This window comes from Pan troglodytes, chromosome 20, assembly GCF_028858775.2.
Source record: "Pan troglodytes isolate AG18354 chromosome 20, NHGRI_mPanTro3-v2.0_pri, whole genome shotgun sequence".
NCBI lineage: Eukaryota > Metazoa > Chordata > Mammalia > Primates > Hominidae > Pan > Pan troglodytes.
In genome coordinates this window covers 51,909,864-51,935,127 of record NC_072418.2, presented here as the reverse complement: position 1 = coordinate 51,935,127, position 25,264 = coordinate 51,909,864, and the positions used below count along the sequence as shown (strand labels likewise).

At 52.7% G+C, this 25,264-nt stretch overlaps 1 protein-coding gene across 2 annotated transcripts; it reads left to right on the top strand.

Moving 5' to 3' along the window:
• Positions 1 to 45: 45 nt before the first annotated feature.
• On the top strand, positions 46 to 25,264 carry GYS1 (glycogen synthase 1). Of its 2 annotated transcripts, none has more exons than XM_016936483.4 (16): positions 46 to 452; positions 2,008 to 2,189; positions 6,078 to 6,269; positions 7,432 to 7,617; positions 7,862 to 8,006; positions 10,630 to 10,747; positions 11,091 to 11,211; positions 11,824 to 11,930; positions 15,267 to 15,326; positions 15,422 to 15,500; positions 18,667 to 18,780; positions 19,061 to 19,187; positions 22,369 to 22,464; positions 22,683 to 22,846; positions 23,535 to 23,615; positions 23,780 to 25,264. In XM_016936483.4, the coding sequence occupies exons 1-16, from the start codon at positions 335 to 337 to the stop codon at positions 24,101 to 24,103; spliced, it is 2,214 nt and encodes a 737-aa protein (XP_016791972.1). In that variant the 5' UTR covers positions 46 to 334; the 3' UTR covers positions 24,104 to 25,264. The 2 variants fall into 2 exon arrangements, with proteins under 2 accessions (XP_016791972.1, XP_016791973.1); XM_016936484.4 differs by having other exon boundaries at positions 101 to 452; positions 1,953 to 2,189.

Genomic DNA, 25,264 nt, shown 5'->3' with positions numbered 1-25,264 from the left:
AGCGACTCCAACCCGTTCCACCAATGAGGACACGCGGAAATCCCCGCCCCCGGGCGTGGGCCAATGGCGCTGGCTGGGGGAGCGGCCACCGCCTCCTGGCGGCTGCGAGGTTTCACTGCAGGGGCGCCAGTGGGCTCAGTGACGCTGCGGCCGCCTTCTGCCTAGGTCCCAACGCTTCGGGGCAGGGGTGCGGTCTTGCAATAGGAAGCCGAGCGTCTTGCAAGCTTCCCGTCGGGCACCAGCTACTCGGCCCCGCACCCTACCTGGTGCATTCCCTAGACACCTCCGGGGTCCCTACCTGGAGATCCCCGGAGCCCCCTTTCCTGCGCCAGCCATGCCTTTAAACCGCACTTTGTCCATGTCCTCACTGCCAGGACTGGAGGACTGGGAGGATGAATTCGACCTGGAGAACGCGGTGCTCTTCGAAGTGGCCTGGGAGGTGGCTAACAAGGGTGAGCACGCCAGGCGTCGGGGCCCTTGACGAGAAGGACAGTAGTGGATGGGGGCCCGGAACTCTGAGTTGTAGGAGGACGGGGCTACTAGGGGAACCCTTGTGACCTGGGCAAGGAGGCTGTGACTCCTGTGTCCTTGAGGAGGGGCTGGGAAGCCGGAGGTGGGTGGGAGAGGGATGGTTCGTTTGACTTAAGATGAAAGGAGGCTGGAAGCCCGGGTTCTGGGTCCTAGGGAAGAGGGCGCTAAAATGAGACTCCTAGGTCCTGGAGGCAGGCTTCCGAGAGACTAGATACCTGGGTCCTGAACAGGGAAGGGGATGGGGGGATGGGATTTCTGCGTGCAAACCTGGGAAGCTGCCGGGGTTTCAGACCTATGACCCTGACAGCATGGTCTAGGGGATAAAACTCCAGATTTGAGAGAGAGCTGACTGGGAGATAGGAGGCCTGAGCGGCGGTGGGAGGACCTGAGGACCTGGCTGCTTAAGAATAAAGATGGGACGGGCTGGAGACTGTAATCCTTAGATCCTAGGGTCGGAGAGGCTTGCGGGCCTGAATGCCTGGGCTTTGAAGGAGCTGAGGGCCTGAGCTATTAGTTCCTAGGAGTAGAGGAGCCCATGGCCTGGGACACATGCGTACTGGAATAGGGGAAGGCTGGGAAGTCCTAAGTTAGTCAGAGGCTGGGCCCTAGGATGGGAGGGGCTAGGAGCCTGCATTTCTGTGTCTTGGGCTTCAGAAAGCTGAGGTTCTGGCCTTGGAGAAGGCTGGGGCTGAAACCCCCAGGAACAAGCCAATCTCACACCTCAAAGAGCAGGGTCTGGGGGGTTGCTTTGCTGGGTCTTGGAGGAGAAAGGGACTGTGTCTCCCAGGAGGAGAGGGGGCCCGTGAACACCCAGCCGGGTATCGCCAGGGCCTGGGCTCCAGGAGGGGAGGAGGCTGGGGGCTGGGGCTCCTGGGTCTGGGATGGGGTCATGGGAGAGGCAGAGCCCTGCATGCTGGTGTCCCTAGTCAGGGAGAGGAAATTGGGAGGCAGGTCAGCAAGGTCCCTGGGGGCAGGGAATGACCATGCAGGCTTCTCTTGGGCAATGGTGAGAAGCTGGATTGGCCATGAGGGGGTCTCCCTCACTGGGTTTTGGAGCCTGGCTGCGATTTAAACCCAGCTCCTGTGAGCTGGGAACTCGGGAACCTGAGTCCAGGTAGTCAGTCCTCAGCTCTGCCATCCTTAGAGCCCCAGTGCCTAATTCCTTCAGACCAAGGGGTCCCGGCACCCAGCACCTTCTCTCTCAGACCCAGAAGTCTAGCCTGAGCCCCCTCCTCCTTCAGGGTCTTGACCCCAGCCCCCTTCTCCCTTAGACCCAGGAGGACTGCCCTCCAGCCCTCCTGTTCCCCTCATCCAAGCTTCCAACCCCTACTCCAAACTATGGGCTCCCAGTCCCCTCTTCCCCCTGAGCTAGAGGTCTGGGGCCTGAGTGCCCCCTACATCCCCGGCCCACCCCACCCCAGGCCCCAGAACTATGGACCTCGGCCGGGGCCTGCCCTCACACGCTTGGGCCCACAGTGGGTGGCATCTACACGGTGCTGCAGACGAAGGCGAAGGTGACAGGGGACGAATGGGGCGACAACTACTTCCTGGTGGGGCCGTACACGGAGCAGGGCGTGAGGACCCAGGTGGAACTGCTGGAGGCCCCCACCCCGGCCCTGAAGAGGACACTGGATTCCATGAACAGCAAGGGCTGCAAGGTGGGACATGGCCCAGCCCAGGGCAGAAGCGGGTGGACAGCCTGGCATCGGGGTGGGAGCCACAGACGGAGAGGGTGCAGGGTGGACAGCCCCAGCCAGAGAGTGAGGCAGGCTTGGACACAGGAAGGAGGCGTGATAGGACACCCAGACAGATGCAGGGCCTGGAAGTGGGTGGGTGGATCCCAGACATGGGCGAATGGACAGACAGATGGCAAGTATGAGACAGACTGAGACGGAGATCCAAGAGGCCAAGGTCCTCAGACCCAGAGAGAAAGAGAGCAAGATCGAAAGACAGCCTGGTCAACATGGCGAAACCCCATCTCTACCAAAAATACAAAAATTAGCTGGGTGTGGTGGCGGGTGCCTGTAATCCCAGCTACTCGGGAGGCTGAGGCAGGAGAATCGCTTGAACCCGGGAGGCGGAGGTTGCAGTGAGCTGCGATTGGGCCACTGCACTCCAGCCTGGGCGACGGAGCGAGACTCTGTCTCAGAAAAGAATGCCAGCCAGCCAGGCAGAGTGGGGGAGAGGTGGGCCTGAGGTCAGGAAGGAGCAGGATTCTGGAGCCTGAAGTTCAAGTTCACCCTCCACTTGCTGCCTGTGTGTCCTTGGCTAATGGACATGCTAATAGCATCTACCTTCTAGCGGTGCTGGGAGGAGGAAACAGTTAATAAGGATAAAGTGGTTAGTAGAGTTCTTGGCATGAAGGTAGCACAGTGTGTGGGCGGTGATTGTCATTGTTATGATCATCGTCATTATTGTTACTAACAGCCAAGCTTGGAGAGTGAGGGGGACAGGCAGACCAAGGGAGAAGGGTGGATGGAGCCACAGGCAAGAGTAATAGACTGGGGACAGAAGAGAGGCCGCCAGATGTTTCAGAAAGTCAGTCCTAGAAGGAGAGAGAAGCATGGAATATCGGGGAAGAGAGGAGAGGTCAGTGGACAGACCCACAGGACAGAGTCTGAGATGGGCAGATCAGGGATTAGGAGGGGGGGAGTTCCAGGGCCCCAGGGTGAAGACGGAAAGAGACACGCTGTTGTCCAAGGAGAAAGCCATCAGGCGGCAGGGCTAAGGGACAGACAGGTCCAGGCTGGGGATGGAGAGGCACTGTGGTTCCTTTACTCATTCACAGCCTCTGGTTTGGGGTGGGGTCTGGAATCCATTCAGGTCCGACTGTGTCCCTAAGGGAACCCAGAACAGCCCAGTCCCTTCCTGAGGGCAGCTGCTTCCCACGTGCTGGGGGCCTAAGAATAGCCCCCCCCAGCAAAAGGGCAGACAACAGCTGGGAGGGGGAGGGACCTCAGAGCGAGGCTCCAGGCAGCAAAAAGCCAGGTCGGCGAGGAGCGGGGCTGATTCTCCACTGCTGTGGCAGCAGGCCCAGAACCAAAGCCATGGTCTCAGGGAGGAAAACAGCCAACTGGAGAAATGTGGCAGAGGCAGAAGTGAGACAGCAAGTCTTAGAAACACGGCAGTGGCTAGAAAAATGCAGCCCTGGGGCACGGACAGAGGATGGGCTATGTTAGAAATGTGTGGTGTGGCCGAGGGCGGTGGCTCATGCCTGGAATCCCAGCACTTTGGGAGGCCGAGGTGAGAGGATAGCTTGAGCCCAGGAGTTCCTGACCCGCCTGGGCAACATGGCGAAACTCTGTCTCTACTAAAAATACAAAAAATTAGCCAGGCATGATGGTGCGTGCCCGTGATCCCAGTTACTCAGGAGGCTGAGGTGGGAGGATGGGATGTGGAGGCTGTAGTGAGCCATAATTTTTTTTTTCTTTTTCAGATAGAATCTCACTCTGTCGCTCAGTCTGGAGTGCAGTGGTACAATCTCGACTCACTGCAACCTCCGCCTCCCGCGTTCAAGCAATTCTCCTGCCTCGGCCTCCCAAGTAGCTGGGACCTCAGGCACATGCTGCCACGCCCGGCTAATTTTTTGTATTTTAGTAGAGACAGGGTTTCACCATGTTGCCCAGGCTGGTCTCAAACTCCTGAGCTCAGGCAATCTGCCCGCCTCGGCCCCCCAAAGAGCTAGGATTACAGGCGTGAGCCACCGCGCCCAGCCCAGAGAGCCATGATTGCACCACTGCACTCCAGCCTGGGCAACCGGAGTGAGACCCTGTCAAAAACAAAAACGAACAAAAAAAAATGGAAGAAAGAAAGAAAAAGGAGAGAGGGAGGGAAGGAGGGAGAGAGGGAGGGAAGGAAGGAAGGAAGGAAGGAAGGAAGGAAGCAAGGAAGGAAGGAAGGAGGCTGTGGACTACAAAATGGGCCTATGGATAGAGGAAAGAGGTCGCAGGTGACAGATATGTGATGAAAGGAACAGAAACAAGGCATCATGGGGAAGAAAAGTGGCAGCATGAACAGTAAGAGAATCATTACAGGCTGGGTGCAGTATCTCACGCCTGTAATCCCAGCACTTTGGTAGGCTGAGGCCAGGAGTTTGAGACCAGCCTGGGCAACATGGTGAAACCCTGTCCTTACAAAAAAGTTAAAAATTAGCCGGGATGTGATACCTTGTGCCTGTGGTCCCAGCTACGTGGGAAGCTGCGGTGGGAGGATTGCTTGAGCCTGGGAGATCGAAGCTTCAGTGAACCGTAATTGCACCACTCCCTTCCAGGCTGGAGGACAGAGCAAGACCCTGTCTCTGGAAATAAAAAAGGGCCTGCTTTAGGTGGCTCACACTTCTAATCTCAACACTTTGGGAGGCTAAGCAGGAAAACTGCTTGAACGCAGGAGTTCACGATCAGCCTGGGCAACAGAGTGAGACCCCATCTCCACAAAAAATTAAAAAATCAGCCTGGCATGGTGGCCCACGCCTGTAGGAGGTGAGGTGGGAGGATTGACTGAGCCAGGGAGGTTGAGGCTATAGTGAACCATGTTCACACCACTGCACTCCAGCCTGGGCAACAGAGCGAGACCCTGTCTGAAAACAAAAAAGAAGCATCCCGTGGAAGGAATTAGCATCAGAAAGAAAAGACAGTGGGAGATGCAGATGGTTGGTAAGAGAAATGTGGCAGCAAGTACAGAAACAAGGCAGCAGGTAGGGGAAATGATTTGCAGAGTGGCCAGACAGGGCAGTGGGGGCATAGACACAGGACATGTGACATATGTGGTTATAAGCAGAGAAAGGAGGCAGCGAGTGGGAGAAGGGTAGCAGTTATAGGAATTAAACAGGAGGCTGAGTGCGGTGGCTCACGCCTGTAATCCCAGCACTTTGGGATGCCGAGGCGGGCGGATCACGAGGTCAGGAGATGGAGATCATCCTGGCTAACACAGTGAAACCCTGTCTCTACTGAAAATACAAAAAAAAGTAGCCGGGCGTGGTGGCGGGCCCCTGTAGTCCCAGCTACTCGGGAGGCTGAGGCAGGAGAATGGTGTGAACCCAGGAGGCAGAGGTTGCAGTGAGCCGAGATCATGCCACGGCACTCCAGCCTGGGCAACAGAGCCAGACTCCATCTCAAGAAAAAAAAAAAAAAATTAGCCAGGTGCGGGAGCGGGTGCCTGTAATCCCAGCTACTTGGGAGGCTGAGGCAGGAGAATTGCTTGAACCCGGGAGGCAGAGGTTGCAGTGAGCTGAGATCGCACCACTGCACTCCAGCCTGGGCCACAGAGTGAGACTCCATCTCAAAAAAAAGAAAGAAAGAAAGTAAGCAGGGGGCACGGAAAATATTGCAACAGAGATGGAAAAAATGTGTAGCAGGAATAAATCATGCAAATAGAGAAGTAAGGCTAAGGCAGCAGGTGAGAAATTAGCAGCAGATATGGAAACAGAAGATAAGAGAGCTGAGGCTTAAGTCTAGACATCTGCCTGCAAATGGGAGAACCACAGATGAGTGAAGATACGAGGTTGAAGCCCAGAGCCTCCCTATGGTGCCTCCCCAACCCCATCCCAGGTGTATTTCGGGCGCTGGCTGATCGAGGGAGGCCCTCTGGTGGTGCTCCTGGACGTGGGTGCCTCAGCTTGGGCCCTGGAGCGCTGGAAGGGAGAGCTCTGGGATACCTGCAACATCGGGGTGCCGTGGTACGACCGCGAGGCCAACGACGCTGTCCTCTTTGGCTTTCTGACCACCTGGTTCCTGGGTGAGGTAGGCCCCGTCTGACACATTCCACCCATACCTGAAACTACAATGACCATCAGCCCCTGGGCCAGAGGATGGGCTTCTCCCTGGGCATTCTGGGAGTCATAGGGTCCTTTAATCCAAGGATTAGCTCTGGCCTTTGAGGACATGGACATCCAAGGGCCCAGGCTCTACTCTCGATGCCAACTTCATTTACTCTAGTCTTCCAAGCATAGGGATTCTTGGAATCAGCCTCAAAGTGAGGCTGGCGGGCTTGCCCAAGGAATTCTAGGAGTTGTAGTTCTCTAGTGTGATATTGCTGGACTCAGCTCTCAGATGCTGCCCTGGATGCTCATGAATCCCCAGCCTGACCTGGTTTTGACTCCCTTCTAGGTTTTAAGAGGCTCAAGAAGCTTCGTTTCCAGGCTGGGCACGGTGGCTCATGCCTGTAATCCCAGCACTTTGGGAGGCCGATGGGGGAAGATCACCTGAGGCCAGGAGTTCAAGATGGCCAAACCTCGTCTTTACTAAAAATACAAAAAAATTAGCTGGGTGTGGTGGTGGGCACCTGTAATTCCAAATCCCAGCTACTTGGGAGGCTGAGACAGGAGAATTGCTTGAACCTGGGAGGCGGGAATTGCAGTGAGCTGAGATTGCATCACGGCACTCCAGCCTGGGCCACAGAGTGAGACACTGTCTCAAAAAAAAAAAAAAAGAAAAAGAAAAAAAAAAAAAGAAGCTTAATTTCTCATGCCCTGGGACAAATAATTCAGGAACTGGCTGCTCCTATGGCATTCTGGGAGTTGTAGTACCTTTGCCAATGTTGGGTGCAGACAGCGTACCCTTGAGACAAGGGGTCTTTGGAAACTATGTCCAGGACCTGGGAACATGAAAACTTCAGTCTGTCCAATCTAACCCTGCCAGGACTTAGATGGTTGGCCAAAAAATCCTCAGTTCCTGTCAACCCCTGAGGAGGCAGTCACTTGAGCCCAGGAGTTCAAGACCAGCCTGGGCTGCCTCAGGGATTTACAGGTCCCTGTCCGGTTGGGATTGCTGCAGTGGGCCGCTGCCCACTCTGTGCAGTAGTGGTGACAGATTGACCTCTCCCCGAGTCCTTGTCCCTACTGGGGATTGCCGATTCTCTTCCCAACACTCGTGGAGACAGTGGCCCTGTCCCTGTTGCCCACAGTTCCTGGCACAGAGTGAGGAGAAGCCACATGTGGTTGCTCACTTCCATGAGTGGTTGGCAGGCGTTGGACTCTGCCTGTGTCGTGCCCGGCGACTGCCTGTAGCAACCATCTTCACCACCCATGCCACGCTGCTGGGGCGCTACCTGTGTGCCGGTGCCGTGGACTTCTACAACAACCTGGAGAACGTGAGCTGGGACCGTGGCAGATGGGGGACTGCGAGTATGCCAGGAAAACCCAAAGCTCTGGGGGGCCCAAGGGGATGGCACCCCCTCTTCTCCCAGGATCCAGGAGTCCAAGTCCCCAGACCCCTCCTACCTCAGACCCAGGAATCCAGCCCCCAGCACCAATTTCTCTTGGGACCCCAGTGTCTGGACCTCCAGAGTCTTCTCCCCAATCCTTCTAACCGGACTGCTGTCCCCTCCCACCCAGTTCAACGTGGACAAGGAAGCAGGGGAGAGGCAGATCTACCACCGCTACTGCATGGAAAGGGCGGCAGCCCACTGCGCTCACGTCTTCACTACTGTGTCCCAGATCACCGCCATCGAGGCACAGCACTTGCTCAAGAGGAAACCAGGTAGGGGCTGGGCTGAAGTCCCCAGATGTGAATGAGGTAGGCAGCTGTCTATGCCAAAGCCAGTTGCTCCTCAGCCCAAGAAGCCCACTGTAAGTTGAAATAGCATAAACCAAAAACGTATTTCGGCTGGGCATGGTGGCTCACACCGTAATCTCAGCACTTTGAGAGGCCAAGGCAGGAGAACCACTTGAGCCCGGGAATTTGAGACCAGCCTGAGCAACATGGCGAATCCCTGTCTAAAATATTCGCCAGACATTATGGTGTGTGCTTGTATCCCTAGCTACTCAGGAGGCTGAGGTGGGAGGATTGCTCGAGCCTAGGAGGTCAAGGGTTCAGTGAGCTGTGATCGTGCCATTGCATGATTTGGGTGGCCTGGAGAGACCTTGTCACAGCCTGGGTGACACAGTGAGACCCTGTCTCAAAAAATAAAAAAATGCATTTAATACACCTAACCTACTGAACATCATAGCTTAGGCTAGTATACCTTAAATGTGCCCAGAACACTTTATGTTAGCCTACGACTGGGCAAAATCATCCAATACAAATCTATTTTATTTTATTTTTATTTATTTATTTATTTTTGAGACGGAGTCTCGCTCTGTCGCCCAGGCTGGAGTGCAGTGGCACTATCTTGGCTCATTGCAAGCTCCGCCTCCCAGGTTCATGCCATTCTCCTGCCTCAGCCTCCCAAGTAGCTGGGACTACACGCGCCTGCCACCACGCCTGGCTAATTTTAATACAAACCTATTTTATAATAAAGTGTTGAATAGGCTGGGCGCAGTGGCTCACACCTGTAATCCCAACACTTTGGGAGGCCAAGGCGGGCAGATCACGAGGTCAGGAGATCGAGACCAGCCTGGCCAACATGGCGAAACTCCATCTCTACTAAAAATACAAAAATTAGCCGGGCGTGGTGGTGGGTGCCTGTAATCCCAGCTACTCGGGAGGCTGAGGCAGGAGAATCACTTGAACCCGGGAGGCGGAGGTTGCAGTGGGCCGAGATCACACCACTGCACTCCAGCCTGGACAACAGAGCGAGACTCCATCTCAAAAAATTAAAAAAAAAAAAAGTGTTGAATATCTCATCAAAATCCAAAATTGGACTCATGTGGATGTATGTAACTTTCACACCATCATAAGGTTGAAAAATCATAACTTGGCTGGGCGCGGTGGCTTACACCTGTAATCCCAGCACTTTGGAAGGCTGAGGTGGGCAGATCACCTGTGGTCATGTGCTCAAGACCAGCCTGGCCAACATCGTGAGACCCCCTCTCTGCCAAAAATACAAAAATTAGGTGGGCATGGTGGCAGGCGCCTGTAATCCCAGCCACCCAGCTACTCGGGAGGCTGAGGCAGGAGAATCTCTTGAACCCAGGAGGCAGAGGTTGTCGTGAGCCAAGATTGCGCCATTGCACTCCAGCCTGGGCAACAAGAGCGAAACTCTGTCTCGAAAAGAAAAATCATAACTTGGACCATCCTAAGTCCTAAGCTGGGGACCATCGGTTACCATTTTTTTACCTAAAGAATAGAGAACTACAGCTCCCAGAAGGCTGTGGGGGTGGTGACCTGTATTTGAGGCTCTCTGACTATATACTCTGGAGGCTAATGGGAGGTATAATTTCTTTCATATTAATTTCAGATATGATAAAATTCTGTAATTGGCTAATGTAGATTGGTCTTATGAAAGGGAATGGAAGATCAGTGGACTTCCCTTTTGAGAAAGGTTAGGTCAGAACTGGGCATTCTTCCCAGCCCTTAGTATCCGTTCTCAGTGAGTATAAGGTGAGAACTACAACTCCCAGAAAGCCTTTGACTGGTTAGCTCTATATGTTCCAGAACTTTGCCCTAGGCGCTGATGGGGGTTGTAGTTTTTCGTTGATATACTTTAATTTCTATGAGGAGAAGAAATGATTGGGTCCCTGTAAGAAGTTTGGAAGTAGAGGATATATCCTAGGAGAAGCAGGACTTTGGGGATGTTTAATCATTTCCATCTCAGGGTGGGCTAAGAGGAAACAAAAGAACTACAACTTTCCCAGAATCACCAGTGTGGATCAGATCCCTGTTAGCCATTTGCAGTAGCTGAGGAGACTTATACTTGTGCTTGTGAACCTAAGCAAGTAATATTAGGCAAGAAGGCATCTTGGAGTCAGGGTATGTGTGTCACCAAGGGAACTGGCCAGGCATGGTGGCTCACACCTGTAATCCCAGCACTTTAGAAGGCCAGGGCAGGAAGACTGCTTGAAGCCAGGAGTTTGAGATCAGCTTGGGCAACATGACAAGACCCCATCACTACAAAAGTAAAATAAATAAATTAGCCGGGTGTGGTAGTGCACACCTGTAGTGCCAGCTACTCGGGAGGCTGACGAGGGAGGATTGCTTGAGCCCAGGAGGTCAGGGATGCAATGAGCTGTGATTGTGCCACTGCTCTCCAGCCTGAGCGACAGAGAGAAACCCTGTCTCCAAAAACAAACAAACAAAAAAGGTGGGAGGGGGGACCTCATAGGAACGCTCTTGAAACAAAAAAATTGCAAAAGGCAAAGGGTGTTTTCTTCATTTATTCATTCAACCACAACATTGATCTGAATGAACAAATAAAACATGGGACCCTCACCCCCAATCCCAGATATTGTGACCCCCAATGGGCTGAATGTGAAGAAGTTTTCTGCCATGCATGAGTTCCAGAACCTCCATGCTCAGAGCAAGGCTCGAATCCAGGAGTTTGTGCGGGGCCATTTTTATGGGTACGTGGGGCATATACCTAGGTCTTAAGAGAGGAGGGCGTTGGGAGCCTAACCATCTAGGTCTGGGGGAGGGGGCAGCTGGGGGCCCAGACTCCTGGGTCTGAGGGAGGGGGCACCTGGGTATTCGGCCTCCTTAATTCTTGAGCGCTGGAACAATGGGCTGAGGATTAAAGGAAATCTCCATCTAAAGAGAAGAACTACAACTCCCAGGAGGCCCCGTGATGCCTCTGTATTACCTAAGACATCCTCTGCCCCCCACCCATAGCTTCTGGGATTTGTAGTTTTGAGGCCAGGGCTAGCGGGTGAGGGCTTTGGGCTTTACCGTGCCTTGTGGGTTCTTTAGGCATCTGGACTTCAACTTGGACAAGACCTTATACTTCTTTATCGCCGGCCGCTATGAGTTCTCCAACAAGGGTGCTGACGTCTTCCTGGAGGCATTGGCTCGGCTCAACTATCTGCTCAGAGTGAGGCCTGGGCTATGAGGGGACAGGGAGGGCAAGCAAAGCAGTTTATAACTAGGGAGAACAGCCAGGCACAGTGGCTCACACCTGTAATCCCAACACTTTTGGAGGCCAAGGCGGGAGGATCACTTGAGCCCAGGAGATGGAGACCAGCCTGGGCAACATGGTGAAACCCCATCTCTACAAAAAATACAAAAATTAGCCAGGCATGGTGGCTCACACGTGCAGTCCCAGCTACTCGGGAGGGTGAACGGGGAGGATCACGCGAGCCCGGGAGGCGGAGGTTGCAGTGAGCCAAGATCATATTACTGCACTCCAGCCTGGGCGACAGAAAAAGATGCTGTCTCAAAAACAAAACAAAACAAAACAAAAAATTACAGAACAGAAACCCAAGAAGCCAGGAAGATGGGGGTAGGAAAGCCCCTGAGTGTGGTGGGGGGCCGTGAGGGGAGTATAGAGACCCAGAAAGAAGGTCAGAGTCCAGGTGGGGACTGTCCTATAATTCTCCTTGACAGGAATGGGTATGGCAGGATCCCAGTGGTCTTGGCAGAAAGGCTGGCTGGTTCCAGGCTTCCCCACATGATCCTGGCCTCCCCCTCCTTTCTTTCTGTGCAGGTGAACGGCAGCGAGCAGACAGTGGTTGCCTTCTTCATCATGCCAGCGCGGACCAACAATTTCAACGTGGAAACCCTCAAAGGCCAAGCTGTGCGCAAACAGCTTTGGTTAGCAGCCCTCGCTCCGGCCCCTGGCCCAGCCCACTCCCAGATGCATGCTTTGGGTCCTGTGCTTCTCCTAGAGTCTCAGTTTTTTGTTTTTTGTTTTGTTTTTTTTTTTTTTTTGAGACAGTCTCACTCTGTCACCCAGGCTGGAGTGTAGTGGCGCGATCTTGGCTCACTGCAACCTCCGCCTCCTGGGTTCAAGCAAGTCATCTGCCTCAGCCTCTCGAGTAGCTGGGACTACAGGTGCACACCACCATGCCCAGCTAATTTTTGTATTTTCAGTAGAGATGGGGTTTCACCACATTGGCCAGACTAGTCTCAAACTCCTGATCTCGTGATCTGCCCGCCTCAGCCTCCCAAAGTGCTGGGACTACAGGCATGAGCCACCGCACCCGGCCCTCTTTTTTTTTTTATTTTGAGATGGAGTTTTGCTCTGTCGCCCAGGCTGGAGTGCAATGGCATGATCTCGGCTCACTGCAACTTCCGCCTCCCGGGTTTGAGCGATTTTCCTGCCTCAGCCTCTGAGTAGCTGGAACTACAGGGGTGTGCCACCACACCTGGCTAACTTTTTATTTTTATTAGAGACAGGGTTTCACTATGTTGGCCAGGCTGGTCTTGAACTCCTGACCTCAGGTGTTCCACCTGCCTCGGCCTCCCAAAGTGCTGGGATTCCAGGCGTGAGCCACCACACCTAGCCTTTTTTTGTATTTTTAGTAGAGATGGGGTTTCACCATGTTGGCCAGGCTGATCTTGAACACCTGACCTCAGGTGATCCAGCCGCCTTGGCATCCCAAAGTGCTGGGATTACAGGGGTGAGCCACTGCGCCTGGCTTAGTTTCTTTTTCTTTTCTCTGATTTTTTTTTTTTTTTTTTTGAGACAGAGTCTCACTGTTGCCCAGGCTGGAGTGCAGTGGCGTAATCTCAGCTCACTGTAACCTCCGCCTCCCAGCAAAGCTCAGTTTCTTCATCTGTAAGACCGTTCATTCATTAGCAGAGATACTCACTGAGCATCTACTATGTGCTGGCTAATTTTTATATTTTTAGCACCGATGGGATTTCACCACATTGACCAGGCTGGTCTTGAACTCCTGACCTCAAGTGACCTGCCCTCCTCATGTATTCCAGGTCCTGGGAATACAGCTGTGAACCAGAAAGATAAGATCCCTTTCCTCATGGAGCTTGTATTCTAGAAAATCCTGTAGACGGAATTTACTTTCGGGCAAAAATAAAGCAGAACTGGAATATGAGACGGGGTTGTCAGGACAGGCCACACTGAGAAAGTGTTATTGGGCAGAGACGAGGAAAGGTGACGAGGGAGCAAGCCCTGTGGGTATCTGAGGAACAGCAAATGCGAAGGCCCTGAGGCATGATTGAGACGCAGTGGGGAGTCCCGTGGGGCTGGAGTGACATGTCTCATAGAGAAGGGGTAGAAAGTGAGGCAAGATGGAGGGCACCTGTAGTGCCAGCTACCCAGGAGGCTGAGGCAGGAGGATCATTTTGGCCCTGGAGGTTGAGGCTGTAGTGAGGCATGATTGCGCCACTGCACTCCAGCCTAGGCAACAGAGTGAGACTCTGTCTCAAAAAAATAAAGAAGTCGGGCGTGGTGGCTCACACCTGTAATCCCGGCACTTTGGGAGGCCGAGGCGGGTGGATCACCTGAGGTCGGGAGTTTGAGACCAGCTTGACCAACATGGTGAAACCCCGTTTTTACTAAAAATAAAAAAAAATTAGCGGGGCGTGGTGACACACATCTGTAGTCCTAGCTACTCAAGAGGCTAAGCAGGAGAATCGCTCGAACCCGGGAGGCAGAGATTGCAGTGAGCCAAGATCGCGCCAATGCACTCCAGCATGGGTGACAGTGAGACTCGGTCTCAAAAAAAAAAAAAAGAAAGAGGCTGGGCGTGGTGGCTCACACCTGTAATCCCAGCACTTTGGGAGGCTGAGGGCAGATCACTTGAGGTCAGGAGTTTGAGATCAGCCTGGTCAACGTGGTGAAATCCCATCGGTACTAAAAATATAAAAATTAGCCAGATGTGGTGGCGCACGCTTGTAATTGCAGCTACTCAGGAGGCTGAGGCAGGAGAATTTCTTGAACCTAGAAAGTGGCTGAGATTGCGCTATCCTGGGCGACAGAGCAAGACTCTGCCTCAAAAAAAAAAAAAAGAAAAGAAAAGAAAAAAGAAAAAAAGACAAAGAAAAATAAATGAGGCCAGAGCTATGGGAGGATTTTAAGTGGAGGAGTGACCGTGGGGCTGTCGTGTGACACTGCTAGCTTTACTTGTGTGCCTAAGTGGTCCTTTCTCAGAATCTTACTTCTTTTTGTATAAAATGGGGCTTAGCATTGCCATCTGCAGGACAAGTACAAGTCCTAATAATAGGTGACATTTCTGGAAGGCTTGCCATGTGTACTTTTTGGCATGACATCATTGGGTCCTCATCGCAAACCTCTGAGGTTGATTCTATTTTCATCCTCCTCTGAAAAATGAGTCACTGCAGTCAGAGAGGGAAGGCCACCGGTCCCTGACCACACAGCTGATGTCAGGCACGTGGGATCTAAGCCTTCCAGGGCCTGCCCCCTGGGTCCCCATCCTCCAGCCTGGAGGCCCCAGGGCACGGCTTCCCTGCTCACACCTCAGTTTCCTTGCTATCCTAGAAACCTAAGGGTAGCTGGGCGCGGCAGCTCATGCCTGTAATTCCAGCACTTTGGGAGGCCGAGGTGGCCAATTACCAGCCAGAGGTCAGGAGTTCGAGACCAGCCTGGCCAACATGGTGAAACCCCGTCTCTACTAAAAAGACAAAAATTAGCCGGGCATGGTGGCAGGTGCCTGTAATCTCAGCTACTCAGGAGGCTGAGGCAGGAGAATTGCTTGAACCTGGGAGGCAGAGGTTGCAGTGAGCCAAGATCATACCACTGCGCTCCAGCCTGGGCGACAGAGTAACTCTGTCAAAAATAATAATAATAATAATAATAAATAAACTGCTGGGCGCAGTGGCTCAAGCCTCTAATCCGAGTACTTTGGGAGGCTGAGGTGGGCAGATCACCTGAGGTTGGGAGTTTGAGACCAGCCTGACCAACATGGAGAAACCCTGTCTCTACTAAAAATACAAAATTAGCCGAGCGCGGTGGCTCATGCCTGTAATCCCAGTTACTCGGGAGGCTGAGGCAGGCGAATTTCTTGAACCCTGGAGGCAGAGGTTGCGGTGAGCTGAGATCACACCATTGCACTCCAGCCTGGGCAACAAGAGCCAAACTCCGTCTCAAAATAAACTAACTAAAGAAGCCTAACAGTAAATGGCAGCTGGTGTGTGTGTGTGACCCTGTTGCTCTGCTTCCTCCAGGGACACAGCCAACACGGTGAAGGAAAAGTTCGGGAGGAAGCTTTATGAATCCTTACTGGTGTGAGTGCCCCACCCTCAGCCCTGTGCCCTCCTAGGCCCTGACTAACCCCTCTCATCACTCCGTTCTCACATGCATGCCCCTGCTTGCCTTGCAGTGGGAGCCTTCCCGACATGAACAAGATGCTGGATAAGGAAGACTTCACTATGATGAAGAGAGCCATCTTTGCAACGCAGGTATGGATTGGACCTCTGTGCAGAGAGATAGCAGTTCCTGGCAGCCCCAGAGGCAGCTTGCCACGCCAGCTCAGACCCCAGAGATTGCTGGGAGTCCTGCTTTCTCCCACAGCCCTTTATGAAGGGATCTATTCTGAGGTCCACAGAAGGGCACGTGCTGACTCGTGCAACTTCAATTGCTGGAGGCGAGGCACTTAGGGTGGGCTGTTTTCTGTGGCTTATTCCGCCACGAGGGTTGTTGGGAGGTGTGGTTTCTCTGGGATTCTGGGGTCAATGAGCAAAAGGAAGCTTATTTATTTATTTTTATTATATTTATTTATTTATTTTGAGATGGAGTCTCGCTCTGTCGCCCAGGCTGGAGTGCAGTGGCACGATCTCGGCTCACTGCAACCTCTGCCTCCTGGGTTCAAGCAATACTCCTGCCTCGGCCTCCCAAGTACCTGGGATTACAGGCACATGCCACCACACCCAGCTAATTTATGTATTTTTAGTAGAAACGAGATTTCACCATGTTGGCCAGGCCAGTCTCAAGCTCCTGACCTCAAGTGTTCTGTCTGCCTCAGCCTCCCAAAGTGCTGGGTTTACAAGCGTGAGTCCCTGTTCCCAGCCCAAAGGGAAGTTTAAAAGGAAGTGTAGAAATGTAATAAAGGGCCAGGTGTGGTGGCTCATGCCTGTAATCTCAGCACTTTGAGAGGCCAAAGCAGGAAGATCACTTGAGACCAGGAGGCTGAGGCTGCAGTGAGCCATGACTGTGCCACTGTACACCAGCCTGGGGGACAGAGCCAGATCCCACACTAGCCCCCCACCCACCCCCAAAAGAAAGTCAAGGCCCAGCTTGGTAGCTCACACCTGTCAGTATTCCCAGCACTTTGGGAGGCTGAGGTGGGAGGATTGCTTGAGCCCAGGAGTTTGAGACCAGCCTGGGCAACATGATGAAACCCTGTCTCTACCAAAAATACAAAAATTAGCTGGGCATAGTGGCGTACACCTGTTATCCCAGCTACTTGGGAGGCTGAGGCCAGAGGATGCCTTGAGCTCAGGAGGTCAAGGCTGCAGTGAGCTATGATTATGCCACTGCACTCCAGACTGGGCAACAGAGCGAGGCGGACACATACACACACACACACGAAAGAAGGAAAAGAAAGAAAAGAAAAGGTCAAGACAGCCATAAAAGAATTACAACTCTCAGCTCTCCTTGGGCCTTGCTGCACACGGCTCCACCTCTACCCCTAAAACTGCTGGGAGTGGTAGTTTTATCGGGCCACTTTAGGGATGCAGTCAGGAGGTGAGCAAAAGCACCCAGCATTCTCCAGAAAACATTGCAAACTCTCAGCAGCTGCGGTTTCTTATTTCCAGAGGCTGTGTATTGGTCCCCAGACACCCCTGGGAATTGTAGCTGCTTTAGATTCCTAACTTCAGAGAGAATTGGCATTTATGAAATGAGAACTTACCGTCATTCTATTGAGTCTAGGGGCCCAAAAAACTACAACTCCCAGCAGCCCCTGCTGGCTTTCTGGGGCATTGACTTTTCCCTTGTCCAGACGCTTCTGGGAGTTAGAGTTCTTTCATTCTCTGGGGTCCAGGGACTTCAGTACTTGTGGTCTACATTGGTGAGCCATTTCCTGGGGAATGGAAACCCAGACAGCTAAGTTGTAGAAACAAAACGTGAACTGCTTTTGGCTAACCTATAATTTCCAATAGTCCCTAAAGCAGCCCACCTCATTATGAATGTTTCTGCCATAGGGCTGCTGGGAGTTGTAGTTTCTCGGGCCCCTAGACTCAGTACAGTGGTGGTAAGTAAAATCTTTAATGAGCTATGATGGAACAATTGCTAAGAACTATACACCCCAGCAGTGCTCAGGACTTCCTATCACACTAGCTCTGTCTTGCTCCAGAGACTCTTGGAAATTGTGGTTTCTTTGGGCCTTTGTTAGGGTTGGAGGTGAATTTTCTTTTTTTTTTTTTTTTTTTTTTTCAGACGGAGTCTCACTCTGTCGCCCAGGCTGGAGTGCAGTGGCGCGATCTTGGCTCACTTCAACCTCCGCCTCCCGGATTCATGCCGTTCTCCTGCCTCAGCCTCCTGAGTAGCTGGGACTACAGCCACCCACCACCACGCCTGGCTAATTTTTTGTATTTTTAGTAGAGACGGGGTTTCACCGTGTTAGCCAGGATGGTCTCGATCTCCTGACCTCGTCATCCTCCTGCCTCGGCCTCCCAGAGTGCTGGGATTACAGCCGTGAGCCACCACGCCTGGTGGTTGGAGGTGAATTTTCATAAGGAAACTACAACTCCCAGCAGTCTCCAAAGCTTGCTGCCATATTGGCACAGTCTCCACCCCCATTGACTGGGGATAGTTATATTTCCTTTGGGTTTCTTTAATAATAGAGCCCAGAGTACAGAACAAGGTAGCTGCAACTCCTCATAGTCCTTGGAGGTAAGGGAGTTGCTAACACGGCTTTGCCTCAAAGACAGCTGGGAATTGTAGTTCTTTGAAGCTCATGGTGGTTAAGGGAAGGAAAACATTTCCAGGCCAGGTGTGGTGGCTCATGTCTGTAATCCCAGCACTTCGGGAGGCCAAAACGGGTGCATCGCTTGAGCCCATGAGTTCGAGACCAACTTGGCCAACATAGTGAAACCCCATCTCTATTAAAAAAAAAAAAAATTAGGCTGAACGCAATGGCTCACGCCTGTAATCCCAGCACTTTGGGAGGCCAAGGCGGGTGGATCACGAGGTCAGGAGATCTAGACCATCCTGATTTAACACAGTGAAACGCCGTCTCTACTAAAAATACAAAACATTAACTGGGCGTGGTGGTAGGCGCCTGTAGTTCCAGCTACTCGGGAGGCTGAGGCAGGAGAATGGCATGATCCTGGGAGGTGGAGCTTGCAGTGAGCCGAGATCGTGCCACTGCATTCCAGCCTGGGCGACAGAGGGAGACTCCGCCTCAAAAATAAATAATAATAATTTAAAAGAAAAGAAAGAAAGAAAACCTTTACAGGTTGTACTAGTGGGAATCCACAACTCCTGGTGATCACTTGGGTTTGTTGCCCCACGTCCGGTGCATTTGTGGTCTCCTTGGCTCCCCCAGGGTCCGCATGGCTCATGAGGAAGTAGGGAGTTCTCTGTCCCTTCCATGACCCCTTACCCTTCTTGTGGCTCCTGCAGCGGCAGTCTTTCCCCCCTGTGTGCACCCACAATATGCTGGATGACTCCTCAGACCCCATCCTGACCACCATCCGCCGAATCGGCCTCTTCAATAGCAGTGCCGACAGGGTGAAGGTGAGAGCATTTGGTCAGGGCTGGGTTGGGCACGGCAGAGGGAAGGGGTTGGGTCCTGGGCCTCGCACACTCCATTCCCCTATAAGTTTTATCAAAGGTATTGCTGTGGTTAGAAAGAACCCTGGCTTCTGAGGCAGACAGACCTGGGTTTGAACATTGGTCCTGCCAAACACATGCTGTGTGATGCTAGACAAGCTTTTTACCCTCTCTGGACCACCTTGGGATCTCAGGGCTTAGCTAAATAAGGCACTTGGGCTGAGTCCTTCTTTTTCACTACCAGGTGATTTTCCACCCGGAGTTCCTCTCCTCCACAAGCCCCCTGCTCCCTGTGGACTATGAGGAGTTTGTCCGTGGCTGTCACCTTGGAGTCTTCCCCTCCTACTATGAGCCTTGGGGCTACACGCCGGGTGAGTGTAGTGGGCAGGGGACAGCGTGGTCATGGCGTCCTAGTCAGAGCTAGCATGTCTTGGGGCGAGGCACTGGCCTTCTCTGAGCCTGTTGCCTTCTTTGCAAAACAGGAACAATGGTAATCACCTGTTCTGCTACAGCGCGTGCTTTTGTGATACAATAGCTCATGTATTGAGAAACTAGAAGACTGGGTTTTGAGGACTAGTGAACTGGATGTCACAGTTCACACTGCTTTCTCCCAGTGCATGGGCATGTGGCCCCCCAAATAGCGGCAATGAAATGCACAATTCACAAATACAGCCGAGTGTGGCCAAGTCTCCTCGTAAGACATTCCCAGTGCCCATCAACTCCACCTTCCTCTTGTTGGTTCACATTAGCCAGTGTTTTTAAAGCTAAACAAGGCTGGGCGTGGTGGCTCATGCCTGTAATCCCAGCACTTGGGGAGGCCAAGATGGGCAGATCATGAGGTCAGGAGTTTGAGACCAGCCTGGCCAATATGGTGAAACCCTGTCTCTACTAAAAATACAAAAATTAGCCAGGTGTGGTGGTACGCACCTGTAGTCTCAGCTACTTGGGAGGCTGAGGCAGAGAATTGCTTGAACTTGGGAGGCGGAGGTTGCAGTGAGCTGAGATCATGCCACTGCACTCCGGCAGTGCTGTGCTCTGGGTGACAGAGCGAGACTCCGTCTCAAAAAAAAAAAAAAAAAAAATTAAAGCTAAATTAGTGCCATTTCCTAATTTATTAGTAATTTAACAAGTCCTGCAAACTGTGCTTGCATGATAATTAGGAGTCGTGGTCAGCCCCAATTCCCTTTTTCCATAGGCCTTGTTTTATAGATAGATTGATAGATAGTACTAGTCTGTTTTCACACCGCTATAAAAAAAAAAATCCAAGACTGGGTAATTTATAACGGAAAGAGGTGTAATTGACTCACCGTTCCACATGTCTGGGGAGGCCTCAGAAAACTCAGTCGTGGCAGAAGGGGAAGAAAGAAGCTTCTTCTCATGGCGGCAGGAGGGAGAAGTATGTGAGGGTGCAGGAAAAACAAACATTTATAAAACCATGAGATCTCGTGAGAATTCACTCACTATCATGAGAACAGCGGCGGGGGAACCACCCCCATAATCCAATCATTTCCCTCCCTTGACACGTGGGGACTACATTTCGAGATGAAATTTGGGGGGGGAACACAGAGTCAAATTATATCATAAATATATATTTAATACATTTTACTATTTGTTTCTTTTTTGAGATGGGGTTATTACTCTGTTGCCAAGGCTCACCTGGAACTCCTAGGTTCAGGTGCTTCTGCCTCAGCCTCTTGAGTATCTGTCATTACAGGTGCATCCCACCATGCCTGACAGATGTATTATATTTAGTGCCTATTTTTGCAGTTTACAGATGTTTTTAGGAAAACTTACATAAGAATTATAGATCAGGCCAGGCATGGTGGCTCACGCCTATAATCCCCACACTTTGGGAGGCCGAGGTGGGAGGGTCACTTGAGGACATGAGTTTGAGACCAGCCTGGCCAACATGGTGAAACCCTATCTCTACTAAAAATACAAAAATTAGCCGGGGGTGGTGGCAGGCACCTGTAATCCCAGCCCTTCGGGAAGTTGAGGTGGGAGAATCGTTTGAACCCCAGAGGCAGAGATTGCAGTGAGCTGAGATCGCGCCACTGCACTCCAGCCTGGGCGACAGAGTCAGACCCTGTCTAAAATAATAATAATAATTATAGGTCAGGGGCAGTGGCTCACACCTATAATCCTAGCATCTTGGAAGGCTGAGGTGGGAGGATAGCTTGAGCTCAGGAGTTCAAGACGAGCCTGGACAACATGGTGAGACCCTGTCTCTATAAAAGATTTTTTTTTTTTTTTTTTTGAGACAGAGTCTTGCTCTATTGCCAGGCTGGAGTGCAGTGGCACAGTCTTGGCTCACTGCAACCGCCTCCCGGGTTCAAGTGATTCTCCTGCCTCAGCCTCCAGAGTAGCTGGGACTATAGGCGCCTGCCACCACACCCAGCTAATTTTTGTATTTTTAGTAGACACAGGGTTTCACCATGTTGGCCAGGATTTTTTTTTTTTTTTTTTTTCTCTTCTTGACCTCGTGATCCACCCGCCTTGGCCTCCCAAAGTGCTGGGATTACAGGCATGAGCCACCGTGCCCGGCCTTTTTTTTTTTTATTTTTAATTAGCCATGCGTAGTGTTGTGTGCTCGTAGTCCCAGCCTCTTGGGTGGCTGAGGTGGGAGGATTGCTTGAGCCTAGGAGGTCAAGGCTGCAGTGAGCTATGATCAAGCCACTGTCCTCCAGGTTGGGTGATAAAGTGAGACCTTGTCTCGAGAAAAAAAAAAAAAAAAAGCATTGGGCCAGGCGCAGTGGCTCACACCTATAATTTGACCACTTTGGGAAGCCAAGACGGATGGATCACCTGGTGATCCATCTTCAACATGGTGAAACCCTGTCTCTACTAAAAAATACAGTAATTAACTGGGCATGGTGGTGTGTGCCTGTAGTCCCAGCTACTCGGGTGGCTAAGGCACGAAAATCGCTTGAACCCGGGAGGTGAAGGTTGCAGTGAGCCGAGATTGTGCCACTGCACTACAGCTTGGGTGACAGAGTGAGACCCTGTCTCGAAAGAAAAAAGCATAAAAATCCATCAAAAAATTATAATACATTCCTTGAACTATTTCTCAAGGTTGTTAAAGGTATTAAACAAGACGTACTAGATGCTCTGTACACAGGGATACTAATAATGAGAGACCTTATCTTACCCCCCATCAAAATAGACTAAGTCCGTACAAGATACTGGCACAAGAAAGGATCTTACAGGTTGTGACAATTAAGTAGAATGATGGACCTTGGCCCGATCCTACAGGTTGTGAGAGTTAAGTCAAATGGATATTGGGATGCTCAATAAATTAGCATCCTTATCTCCCAACTATAGACTTTCCCGCATCTTGGAGCAAGAGCAAGTAATTCTCTTTTCTGAGCCTCTTAGCCTCCCCTCTGAGAAATAGGGAAATGAACAGCCTGGTTGTGGGGGCTCAGCGACGCTCCGCACAGCGCCTGGCACTTGGTACAGGCGCCAGTAGAGGGCGGTGTCGAGGCGTCTATTGCGATTAAGACGGTAGGAGATGAGGGAAGCTAAGTGGGTCTCTCTCCTGCCTTCCCGCAGCTGAGTGCACGGTTATGGGAATCCCCAGTATCTCCACCAATCTCTCCGGCTTCGGCTGCTTCATGGAGGAACACATCGCAGACCCCTCAGCTTACGGTCAGCGCCCAGGCCCCTGAGGATTCTGGAAGGGGGCTTGAGAACAGTGACTCCTGGATCCTGGGAAGGAGGAGCTTGCACCCTTGGAGACCAGGGGCACCAGGAAATGGGGGGGCTCTCGGGCCGCTGGGAGAGGAGGGGTCCTGGTGCCACAGAGTCCTGGAGACCATGAAGATCTCCCCAGGATGTTTTCTGAACCTGGGTCCTGGCCTCCACAGGTATCTACATTCTTGACCGGCGGTTCCGCAGCCTGGATGATTCCTGCTCGCAGCTCACCTCCTTCCTCTACAGTTTCTGTCAGCAGAGCCGGCGGCAGCGTATCATCCAGCGGAACCGCACGGAGCGCCTCTCCGACCTTCTGGACTGGAAATACCTAGGCCGGGTAGGACCCCCACTTTCCTATCCTCTCCTGGCAAATCAGCAGCTCCTGGCTAGGGGTCTTTGGTGCAGGGTGCAGGGTCTCATCCTACTTGTAACAGTTGCTGTGCCTTTAAGCAATGAACCAGGCCGATCGCGATGGTGGTTCATGCTTGTAATCCCAGCACTTTGGGAGCCCTAACAGGAAGGATCGCATGAGCTCAGGAGTTAAGAGACCAGCCTGGGCAACATTTTATTTTTACTAAAAATAAAAAAAAAATCAGCCTAGCGTGGTGGTAGTGCCTGTAGTCCCAGCTACTGGGGAGGCTGAGGTGGTAGGGTCGCTTGAGCCCCGGAGGTTGAGGCTGCAGTGAGCCTTGTTCAAACCCACTGCACTCCATCCTAGAGTAACAGAGCAAGACCGTGTTTAAAAAGAAAAAAAGAACATTGGTCAGGCGTTCTCATTTGCATAAGGGTGTGGCCAAAGAGGTGACTGACTTGAGAATTCGGCCCCTGTTTGAGGGGTATGGCTCAGAAACTGTCCATTCACAGGTCTGCTTATCTACATAAGGGGTGGAGTCAGATAGATGGATTATTTGTATGGGGTGCAGCAGTGTGCTCATCTGCATAAAGGGTGTGGCCAAGACCCCCATCATCTGCCTGGGGGTGGGGCTTGGCTCTCACATCCTCTGCCCTCTCCTCCTTTCCCATAGTACTATATGTCTGCGCGCCACATGGCGCTGTCCAAGGCCTTTCCAGAGCACTTCACCTACGAGCCCAACGAGGCGGATGCGGTGAGTGGACCCTGGATTTCTGCTTAGCCAGGAGCTAAAGGGCTGGGCTTCGGTGGGGTGGGGGGTCCCTCCTGGAGTGGGAAGGCCTAGAGGTGGCTGGATGCCTGGGTGGGACTGTGAGGTCCTCAGCTCACCCTGGTTTGCACCCACATCGCCGTATGCAGGCCCAGGGGTACCGCTACCCACGGCCAGCCTCGGTGCCACCGTCGCCCTCGCTGTCACGACACTCCAGCCCGCACCAGAGTGAGGACGAGGAGGATCCCCGGAACGGGCCGCTGGAGGAAGACGGCGAGCGCTACGATGAGGACGAGGAGGCCGCCAAGGACCGGCGCAACATCCGTGCACCAGAGTGGCCGCGCCGAGCGTCCTGCACCTCCTCCACCAGCGGCAGCAAGCGCAACTCTGTGGACACGGCCACCTCCAGCTCACTCAGCACCCCGAGCGAGCCCCTCAGCCCCACCAGCTCCCTGGGCGAGGAGCGTAACTAAGTCCGCCCCACCACACTCCCCGCCTGTCCTGCCTCTCTGCTCCAGAGAGAGGATGCAGAGGGGTGCTGCTCCTAACCCCCGCTCCAGATCTGCACTGGGTGTGGCCCCGCAGTGCCCCCACCCAGTCCGCCAAACACTCCACCCCCTCCAGCTCCAGTTTCCAAGTTCCTGCACTCCAGAATCCACAAAGCCGTGCCTTTCTCTGGCTCCAGAATATGCATAATCAGCGCCCTGGAGTCCCCTGGGCCTGGACCACTTCCCAGAGGCCAGGAATCTGCCATTACTCTGCGGTGGTGCCAGAGGTTTTAGGAAACCTGGCATGGTGCTTTCAGGTCTGGGGCTTTTAGTGCCCCCCGTGTGGCTTACAAATTCTGCAGCATACAGAGCAGGCCACGCTCAGGCCCGGCATGCGGGCCACCAAGTTCTGGAAACCACGTGGTGTCCCTGCGAATGGGGCAATCAAGTCCAGAGCCCGGGCACTTTCAGAGTTTGAAGGTAACTGAGAGCAGATGGTCCTCCATTTCAACTCCAGAAGTGGGGCTCTGGGAGGGGCTCATGTTCTAGCCCTCCCTGGCATGTCAGAGCCAGGCTCTGCCTGGAGGATCCCTCCATCCGGCTCCTGTCATCCCCTACACTTTGGCCAAGCAAGAGGTGGTAGAACCACTTGGCTGCTCATTCCTTCTGGAGGACACACAGTCTCAGTCCAGATGCCTTCCTGTCTTTCTGGCCCTTTCTGGACCAGGTCCTACTCTTCCTTTCTAAATCTGAGATCTCCCTCCAGGGAATCCGCCTGCAGAGGACAGAGCTGGCTGTCTTCCCCCACCCCTAACCTGGCTTATTCCCAACTGCTCTGCCCACTGTGAAACCACTAGGTTCTAGGTCCTGGCTTCTAGATCTGGAACCTTACCACGTTACTGCATACTGATCCCTTTCCCATGATCCAGAACTGAGGTCACTGGGTTCTAGAACCCCCACATTTACCTCGCGGCTCTTCCATCCCCAAACTGTGCCCTGCCTTCAGCTTTGGTGAAAGGGAGGGCCCCTCATGTGTGCTGTGCTGTGTCTGCACCGCTTGGTTTGCAGTTGAGAGGGGAGGGCAGGAGGGGTGTGATTGGCGTGTGTCCGGAGATGAGATGAAAAAAATACATCTATATTTAAGAA

Coding starts and splice junctions, on each gene's coding strand:
- GYS1 (XM_016936483.4), top strand. CDS start 335: ATGCCTTTAAACCGCACTTTGTCCATGTCCTCACTGCCAGGACTGGAG. Junction 453..2,007: donor CTGGGAGGTGGCTAACAAGG/GTGAGCACGCCA, acceptor TTGGGCCCACAG/TGGGTGGCATCTACACGGTG. Junction 6,270..7,431: donor CCACCTGGTTCCTGGGTGAG/GTAGGCCCCGTC, acceptor TGTTGCCCACAG/TTCCTGGCACAGAGTGAGGA.